General features: G+C 42.9%; 1 protein-coding gene across 1 annotated transcript in view; it reads left to right on the forward strand.

Moving 5' to 3' along the window:
- Nucleotides 1–2699: 2699 nt before the first annotated feature.
- LOC124023580 (ubiquitin thioesterase ZRANB1-like) overlaps nucleotides 2700–10000 on the forward strand; it is a gene marked incomplete at its 5' end in the record, with an annotated part of 47310 nt that continues 40009 nt past the window's right edge. The window contains 2 exons of the mRNA XM_046337960.1: nucleotides 2700–2887; nucleotides 6213–6366. Of these exons, the coding sequence (XP_046193916.1) occupies nucleotides 2700–2887; nucleotides 6213–6366 (342 nt within the window). The remainder of the gene's footprint in view (nucleotides 2888–6212; nucleotides 6367–10000) is intronic.

Raw genomic sequence — 10000 nt, forward strand, 5'->3', positions numbered from 1 at the left:
ACACACATGCTTTGTTTGTAAATTATGCCTGAGTGTTGGAGTATGCCCTTTTAATACTTGTATACTTTTACTTAAGTAGTGTTTTACTGGGTGACTTTCATTTTTACTTGAGTCATTTTCTATTCAGGTATATTTTTACTTTTACTCAAGTTATCAGAGTTATCTTCCTCCTCCTCCTCTTCCTCCTTACTCAAATGAGATTAAGCATACCTCCCAAACAACTCCCTATGAAGTGCACTACTCTTGACCAAAGCCCTATGGGGGGAGGGGGGGGGGCTAGGAACACTAACCTACTTAATGACTTCATAACACCTACTAACTTACTTAATGGCTTCATAATGCCTTATAACCTACATAATGACTTCATAACACCTACTAACCTACATAATGACTTCATACCACCTACTAACCTACATAATGACTTCATAATGCATACTAACCTACATAATGACTTCATACCACCTACTAACCTACATAATGACTTCATAACACCTACTAACCTACATAATGACTTCATACCACCTACTAACCTACATAATGACTTCATAATGCATACTAACCTACATAATGACTTCATACCACCTACTAACCTACATAATGACTTCATACCACCTACTAACCTACATAATGACTTCATACCACCTACTAACCTACATAATGACTTCATACCACCTACTAACCTACATAATGACTTCATACCATCTACTAACCTACATAATGACTTCATAACACCTACTAACCTACATAAAGGCTTCATAATGCCTTATAACCTACATAATGACTTCATACCACCTACTAACCTACATAATGGCTTCATAATGAATACTAACCTACATAATGACTTCATTATACATACTAACCTACATAATGACTTCATAATGCCTTATAACCTACTTATGGACTTCATAATGCATACTAACCTACATAGGCCCAAAGCCCCGTGGGGGCTGTAGATTAATTAGCAGTGACTAGGAACAGCATGGAGCCCATTTAGTATGTGATGGATAATGATGTGGAGGTCTTTTAATGAACACCACAGCCGGTCCATTACGTCTAGCGTTTTATAACCATCTGTCTGTATGGGGACGTACCTCTGGAGCCGACCCGAGCTTTAATCCGTTCGGATACGGTTGCAGGAGCAGCACATTTGGGATATAATATTTCAAATGGGAACGCTTCTACATCTGTCTGCAATGATATGAATGTTTGACGATTTTAAACTTTCCTTACAGATGGTATTTCAACATCAAGGGATATTTTTTTATTTATTACCTAGGCTACACACAAAGCAAGGTAGTAGGACTATATCTCTTGACAATGTCCATGTACAATATCGGTTGTTTTAATGGCCACGTTAGACATCATATTTCAAATGGAAAGCTCATGTATCTGTCTGCAATGACATGAATGTTGTTGATAGAAACTTGGTTCACGGGTTGGATGTATGTCAAAGTACATTGAGGGACGTTATCTAGGCTAAAGGCCTACACAAAGCGAAGCAAGCATACAGGCCTCGACCTACGGTATATCTCTTAACAATGACGAGCCTGACTGTTCACTGCCAGCTCCACAGGCCTCGACCTACAGTATATCTCTTAACAATGACCAGCCTGACAGCCTGACTGTTCACTGCCAGCTCCACAGGCCTCGACCTACAGTATATCTCTTAACAATGACCAGCCTGACAGCCTGACTGTTCACTGCCAGCTCCACAGGCCTCGACCTACGGTATATCTCTTAACAATGACCAGCCTGACAGCCTGACTGTTCACTGCCAGCTCTAATATTTCCCATTCTGTGGATGACAAGAGTAGGGAGAGATGACAGTCAGGATCTAACAGTAGAACAGTGTTTGTAGAAGCGAGAGAGGAACACAATGTCTGTACAGAATTTCTATTTATCTTGACAGTCTCACAGTGGCAGATACACAGTGTGTTGTGTTCAGTGAAGTCAGTGGATTTCTTTTAATGTTATTTTTTGTTTTAAACATGTAAACTGTAGTACTATTTGTTGTTTTAAACGTGTAAACTGTAGTACTATTTGTTGTTTTAAACATGTAAACTGTAGTACTATTTGTTGTTTTAAACGTGTAAACTGTAGTACTATTTGTTGTTTTAAACGTGTAAACTGTAGTACTATTTGTTGTTTTAAACGTGTAAACTGTAGTACTATTTGTTGTTTTGTGTAGCCTTCTCCTGGCTGTACAATCAATTTCTCCTCAGAGACAAATGAAGTTTCAATTTAATATAACGTGTTCCAGGTCATCCCCAGTAATGAGTTCCTCCCTCCCTCCCTGTCTCTGTCTATCTGGCTACCTTTAGACAGGCAGCCCAATTCTGATCTCCTTTTGACCAATCACGTCAGCTCTTTTCAAAGCAAAAACATACAGTGGGCAAAAAGTATTTAGTCAGCCACCAATTGTGCAAGTTCTCCCACTTAAAAAGATGAGAGAGGCCTGTAATTTTCATCATAGGTACACTTCAACTATGACAGACAAAATTAGCATTTTTTTCTCTCCAGAAAATCACATTGTAGGATTTTTAATGAATTTATTTGCAAAGAAAATATGTTTTTTCCCAATGTATATATATATTTCAGAAGATCAGAATCAGAATTCTGTCTAAATGTAGCATAGGTGTCTGCTTATGATTTTAAAAATGTTGCCTAAATGGTAAAAACAAAAAATGTGTGTGCTGCAGGTGTGGTGGGAGGGAACATGGCTGCTGTCGAGGCCTACAAGTCGTCCGGTGGTGACATCGCCCGTCAGCTGACTTCAGACGAGGTCCGTCTCCTGAACCGCGCCACTGCCTTCAACGATGGCTTTACGCTAGTTCACCTGGCCATCCGCTTCCAGAGACAAGACATGTTGGCCATCCTTCTCACTGAGGTAAAGTTACATTTGTTTTTGAAACACATAAAGAGTTAGGTGAATGTCCAGATTCGAATCAATTTTGTCCCTCACATGGACCGACTAGCTATTTGGAACAGTACCAATTATCCAAATGGCTCGAACGTAAAGTGATTACAAGTCAGGGAGACAAAGAATCCAGAAAGGGGAAAAAAACAAAATGGCGTCTGACTCACGGTCAGATGCAATCACAACTGTAATTCACATATAAACAAGCAACTGTACTCATTCGTTTCCCGAATCAGACATCTTGAAATCCAACACAAGTGTCCGGAAACGTGTCACATTTAATATTTTTTGCAAGTAGGACAGATTATTATTTTTTTTACTAATCCAAGTACTCTTATATATATATTTTTTTAAAGCAATGAGGCTGATGCAACATATCAGATCGTTTAGCTTAAAATGTTGATCGAGTTTTATTTATTGATATTATAAGCTCAACAATACGCACGTGGCTGTATGCCCATATCTTTCTAATTGCAATTAGCGGGGAAACATTGTTCTCTAAAGCATACCGCATGTGTGAGCGGTTTCATGTGACAGATTGAAATATCTGTTAGAAATTAAGGAAGGGGAGATCTAAAGATGCTAGCATGGCTACAACAAGCATAGAATATGAGAAACATGTTGGTTTGTATTTATTATGGGACGGCAGGGTAGCCTAGTGGTTAGAGCATTGGACTAGTAACCGGAAGGTTGCAAGTTCAAACCCCCGAGCTGACAAGGTACAAATCTGTTGTTCTGCCCCTGAACATGCAGTTAACCCACTGTTCCTAGGACGTCATTGAAAATAAGAATTTGTTCTTAACTGACTTGCCTGGTTAAATAAAGAAAAAATTTGGATCCCCATTAGTTCCTGCCAAGGCAGCAGCTACTCTTCCTGGGGTTTATTATGGATCCCCATTAGTTCCTGCCAAGGCAGCAGCTACTCTTCCTGGGGTTTATTATGGATACCCATTAGTTCCTGCCAAGGCAGCAGCTACTCTTCCTGGGGTTTATTATGGATCTCCATTAGTTCCTGCCAAGGCAGACTCTACTCTTCATGAGCTTTATTATGGGATCCCCATTTAGTTCCTGCCAAAAGCAGCAGCTACTCTTCCTGGGGTTTATTGTGGATCCCCATTAGTTCCTGCCAAGGCAGCAGCTACTCTTCCTGGGGTTTATTATGGATCCCCATTAGTTCCTGCCAAGGCAGCAGCTACTCTTCTTGGGGTTTATTGTGGATCCCCATTAGTTCCTGCCAAGGCAGCAGCTACTCTTCCTGGGGTTTATTATGGATCCCCATTAGTTCCTGCCAAGGCAGCAGCTACTCTTCCTGGGTTTATTGTGGATCCCCATTAGTTCCTGCCAAGGCAGCAGCTACTCTTCCTGGGGTTTATTATGGATCCCCATTAGTTCCTACCAAGGCAGCAGCTACTCTTCCTGGGGTTTATTGTGGATCCCCATTAGTTCCTGCCAAGGCAGCAGCTACTCTTCCTGGGGTTTATTATGGATCCCCATTAGTTCCTGCCAAGGCAGCAGCTACTCTTCCTGGGGTTTATTATGGATCTCCATTAGTTCCTGCCAAGGCAGACTCTACTCTTCATGAGCTTTATTATGGGATCCCCATTTAGTTCCTGCCAAAAGCAGCAGCTACTCTTCCTGGGGTTTATTGTGGATCCCCATTAGTTCCTGCCAAGGCAGCAGCTACTCTTCCTGGGGTTTATTATGGATCCCCATTAGTTCCTGCCAAGGCAGCAGCTACTCTTCCTGGGGTTTATTATGGATCCCCATTAGTTCCTGCCAAGGCAGCAGCTACTCTTCCTGGGGTTTATTATGGATCCCCATTAGTTCCTGCCAAAGCAGCAGCTACTCTTCCTGGGGTTTATTGTGGATCCCCATTAGTTCCTGCCAAGGCAGCAGCTTCTCTTCTTGGGGTTTATTATGGATCCCCATTAGTTCCTGCCAAGGCAGCAGCTACTCTTCCTGGGGTTTATTATGGATCCCCATTAGTTCCTGCCAAGGCAGCAGCTACTCTTCCTGGGGTTTATTGTGGATCCCCATTAATTCCTGCCAAGGCAGCAGCTACTCTTCCTGGGGTTTATTATGGATCCCCATTAGTTCCTGCCAAGGCAGCAGCTTCTCTTCTTGGGGTTTATTGTGGATCCCCATTAGTTCCTGCCAAGGCAACAGCTACTCTTCCTGGGGTTTATTATGGATCTCCATTAGTTCCTGCCAAGGCAGACTCTACTCTTCATGAGCTTTATTATGGGATCCCCATTTAGCTCCTGCCAAAAGCAGCAGCTACTCTTCCTGGGGTTTATTATGGATTCCCATTTAGTTCCTGCAAAAGCAGCAGCTACTCTTCCTGGGGTTTAATATGGATTCCCATTTAGTTCCTGCAAAATAATATAATAATAATATATGCCATTTAGCAGACGCTTTTATCCAAAGCGACTTACAGTCATGTGTGCATACATTCTAAAGCAGCAGCTACTCTTCCTGGGGTTTAATGTGGATCCCTATTAGTTCCTGCCAAAAGCAGCAGCTACTGATCCTGGGGTTTATTATGGATTCCCATTTAGTTCCTGCAAAAGCAGCAGCTACTCTTCCTGGGGTTTATTATGGATCCCCATTAGTTCCTGCCAAAAGCAGCAGCTACTCTTCCTGGGGTTTAATATGGATTCCTATTAGTTCCTGCCAAAAGCAGCAGCTACTCTTCCTGGGGTTTATTATGGATCCCCATTAGTTCCTGCCAAAAGCAGCAGCTACTCTTCCTGGGGTTTAATATGGATTCCTATTAGTTCCTGCCAAAAGCAGCAGCTACTCATCCTGGGGTTTAATATGGATTCCTATTAGTTCCTGCCAAAAGCAGCAGCTACTCATCCTGGGGTTTAATATGGATTCCTATTAGTTCCTGCCAAAAGCAGCAGCTACTCATCCTGGGGTGTAACAAAATTAATGCAGTTATACAATTTTAAAAACATTACAATACATTCACAACATATTTCAAAATGCCTTAAGTGTGTGCCCTCAATCCCTACTCTACTACCTCATATCTACAACACGAAACCCTTGTGTAAGTGTGTGTACAGTGGAAGTGTTCTTTAATGGAAGCCTCTCAACAAAGTCCAGGTAGAATCAGGAATTCCCCAGGGCAGCTGCTTAGGCCCCTTACCTTTTTCAATCTTTACTAATGACATGCCACTGGCTTTGAGTAATGACTCAACACTATACACGTCAGCTACTACAGCGACTGAAATTACTGAAATGAAAAGCTGTCTTGTCATAATGAGTCTGTCCTCCATCCATCCCCGTGCAGGTGTCCCAGCAGGCAGCTAAGTGTATCCCTGCCATGGTGTGTGGTGAGCTGACAGAACAGATCCGCAGGGAGATCGCTGCCTCTCTGCACCAACGTAAAGGAGACTTCAACTGTTACTTCCTCTCTGACCTGGTGACCTTCACACTGCCCGCAGGTGACCGACCTGCCCTGTCCTTACTGTACATCTTGCTGTTTGTCCTCAGTCCCAATTTCAAGTTGTTCTGTATCTAAAACACATTTAGGAAGTATGTTTAAGTGTATGAATTAACAATGTAGGTTATCCCTGTAGTAAAGTAGCTACTCTTAGTGAGGGAGAGACTGTATCCAGTCTTGTAGAACAGTAGCTAGTCTTAGTGAGAGAGAGAGAGAGACTGTATCCAGTCTTGTAGAACAGTAGCTAGTCTTAGTGAGGGAGAGACTGTATCCAGTCTTGTAGAACAGTAGCTAGTCTTAGTGAGGGAGAGACTGTATCCAGTCTTGTAGAACAGTAGCTAGTCTTAGTGAGGGAGAGACTGTATCCAGTCTTGTATTACAGTAGCTAGTCTTAGTGAGGGAGAGACTGCATCCAGTCTTGTATTACAGTAGCTAGTCTTAGTGAGGGAGAGACTGTATCCAGTCTTGTAGAACAGTAGCTAGTCTTAGGGAGAGAGAGACTGTATCCAGTCTTGTAGAACAGTAGCTAGTCTTAGTGAGGGAGAGACTGTATCCAGTCTTGTATTACAGTAGCTAGTCTTAGTGAGGGAGAGACTGTATCCAGTCTTGTAGAACAGTAGCTAGTCTTAGTGAGAGAGAGACTGTATCCAGTCTTGTAGAACAGTAGCTAGTCTTAGTGAGGGAGAGAGAGACTGTATCCAGTCTTGTAGAACAGTAGCTAGTCTTAGTGAGGGAGAGACTGTATCCAGTCTTGTAGAAAAGTAGCTAGTCTTAGTGAGGGAGAGACTGCATCCAGTCTTGTAGAACAGTAGCTAGTCTTAGTGAGGGAGAGAGAGACTGTATCCAGTCTTGTAGAACAGTAGCTAGTCTTAGTGAGGGAGAGACTGTATCCAGTCTTGTAGAACAGTAGCTAGTCTTAGTGAGGGAGAGACTGTATCCAGTCTTGTAGAACAGTAGCTAGTCTTAGTGAGGGAGAGACTGTATCCAGTCTTGTAGAACAGTAGCTAGTCTTAGTGAGAGAGAGAGAGACTGTATCCAGTCTTGTAGAACAGTAGCTAGTCTTAGTGAGGGAGAGAGAGACTGTATCCAGTCTTGTATAACAGTAGCCAGTCTTAGTGAGAGAGAGACTGTATCCAGTCTTGTAGAACAGTAGCTAGTCTTAGTGAGGGAGAGACTGTATCCAGTCTTGTAGAACAGTAGCTAGCCTTAGTGAGGGAGAGACTGTATCCAGTCTTGTAGAACAGTAGCTAGCCTTAGTGACAGAGAGACTGTATCCAGTCTTGTAGAACAGTAGCTAGTCTTAGTGAGAGAGAGACTGTATCCAGTCTTGTAGAACAGTAGCTAGTCTTAGTGAGGGAAAGACTGTATCCAGTCTTGTAGAACAGTAGCTAGTCTTAGTGAGGGAGAGAGAGACTGTATCAAGTCTTGTAGTACAGTAGCTAGTCTTAGTGAGGGAGAGAGAGACTGTATCCAGTCTTGTAGAAAAGTAGCTAGTCTTAGTGAGGGAGAGACTGCATCCAGTCTTGTAGAACAGTAGCTAGTCTTAGTGAGGGAGAGAGAGACTGTATCCAGTCTTGTAGAACAGTAGCTAGTCTTAGTGAGGGAGAGACTGTATCCAGTCTTGTAGAACAGTAGCTAGTCTTAGTGAGGGAGAGACTGTATCCAGTCTTGTAGAACAGTAGCTAGTCTTAGTGAGGGAGAGACTGTATCCAGTCTTGTAGAACAGTAGCTAGTCTTAGTGAGAGAGAGAGAGACTGTATCCAGTCTTGTAGAACAGTAGCTAGTCTTAGTGAGGGAGAGAGAGACTGTATCCAGTCTTGTATAACAGTAGCCAGTCTTAGTGAGAGAGAGACTGTATCCAGTCTTGTAGAACAGTAGCTAGTCTTAGTGAGGGAGAGACTGTATCCAGTCTTGTAGAACAGTAGCTAGCCTTAGTGAGGGAGAGACTGTATCCAGTCTTGTAGAACAGTAGCTAGCCTTAGTGACAGAGAGACTGTATCCAGTCTTGTAGAACAGTAGCTAGTCTTAGTGAGAGAGAGACTGTATCCAGTCTTGTAGAACAGTAGCTAGTCTTAGTGAGGGAAAGACTGTATCCAGTCTTGTAGAACAGTAGCTAGTCTTAGTGAGGGAGAGAGAGACTGTATCAAGTCTTGTAGTACAGTAGCTAGTCTTAGTGAGGGAGAGAGAGACTGTATCCAGTCTTGTAGAACAGTAGCTAGTCTTAGGGAGAGAGAGACTGTATCCAGTCTTGTAGAACAGTAGCTAGTCTTAGTGAGGGAGAGAGAGACTGTATCCAGTCTTGTATTACAGTAGCTAGTCTTAGTGAGGGAGAGACTGTATCCAGTCTTGTAGAACAGTAGCTAGTCTTAGTGAGGGAGAGACTGTATCCAGTCTTGTAGAACAGTAGCTAGTCTTAGTGAGGGAGAGAGAGACTGCATCCAGTCTTGTAGAACAGTAGCTAGTCTTAGTGAGGGAGAGACTGTATCCAGTCTTGTAGAACAGTAGCTAGTCTTAGTGAGGGAGAGACTGTATCCAGTCTTGTAGAACAGTAGCTAGTCTTAGTGAGGGAGAGACTGTATCCAGTCTTGTAGAACAGTAGCTAGTCTTAGGGAGAGAGAGACTGTATCAAGTCTTGTAGTACAGTAGCTAGTCTTAGTGAGAGAGAGACTGTATCCAGTCTTGTAGAACAGTAGCTAGTCTTAGTGAGGGAGAGACTGTATCCAGTCTTGTAGTACAGTAGCTAGTCTTAGTGAGGGAGAGACTGTATCCAGTCTTGTAGAACAGTAGCTAGTCTTAGTGAGGGAGAGACTGTATCCAGTCTTGTAGAACAGTAGCTAGTCTTAGTGAGGGAGAGACTGTATCCACTCTTGTATTACAGTAGCTAGTCTTAGTGAGGGAGAGACTGTATCCAGTCTTGTAGAACAGTAGCTAGTCTTAGTGAGGGAGAGAGAGACTGCATCCAGTCTTGTAGAACAGTAGCTAGTCTTAGTGAGGGAGAGACTGTATCCAGTCTTGTAGAACAGTAGCTAGTCTTAGTGAGGGAGAGACTGTATCCAGTCTTGTAGAACAGTAGCTAGTCTTAGTGAGGGAGGGAGAGACTGTATCCAGTCTTGTAGAACAGTAGCTAGTCTTAGGGAGAGAGAGACTGTATCCAGTCTTGTAGAACAGTAGCTAGTCTTAGTGAGGGAGAGAGAGACTGTATCCAGTCTTGTAGAACAGTAGCTAGTCTTAGTGAGGGAGAGAGAGACTGTATCCAGTCTTGTAGAACAGTAGCTAGTCTTAGGGAGAGAGAGACTGTATCCAGTCTTGTAGAACAGTAGCTAGTCTTAGTGAGGGAGAGAGAGACTGTATCCAGTCTTGTAGAACAGTAGCTAGTCTTAGTGAGGGAGAGACTGTATCCACTCTTGTATTACAGTAGCTAGTCTTAGTGAGGGAGAGACTGTATCCAGTCTTGTAGAACAGTAGCTAGTCTTAGTGAGGGAGAGACTGTATCCAGTCTTGTAGAACAGTAGCTAGTCTTAGTGAGGGAGAGACTGTATCCAGTCTTGTAGAACAGTAGCTAGTCTTAGTGAGGGAGGGAGAGACTGTATCCAGTCTTGTAGAACAGTAGCTAGTCTTAGTGAGGGAGGGAGAGA

The sequence above is a fragment of the Oncorhynchus gorbuscha genome, unplaced genomic scaffold (genome assembly GCF_021184085.1).
Source record: "Oncorhynchus gorbuscha isolate QuinsamMale2020 ecotype Even-year unplaced genomic scaffold, OgorEven_v1.0 Un_scaffold_1645, whole genome shotgun sequence".
In the NCBI taxonomy this organism is placed as follows: domain Eukaryota; kingdom Metazoa; phylum Chordata; class Actinopteri; order Salmoniformes; family Salmonidae; genus Oncorhynchus; species Oncorhynchus gorbuscha.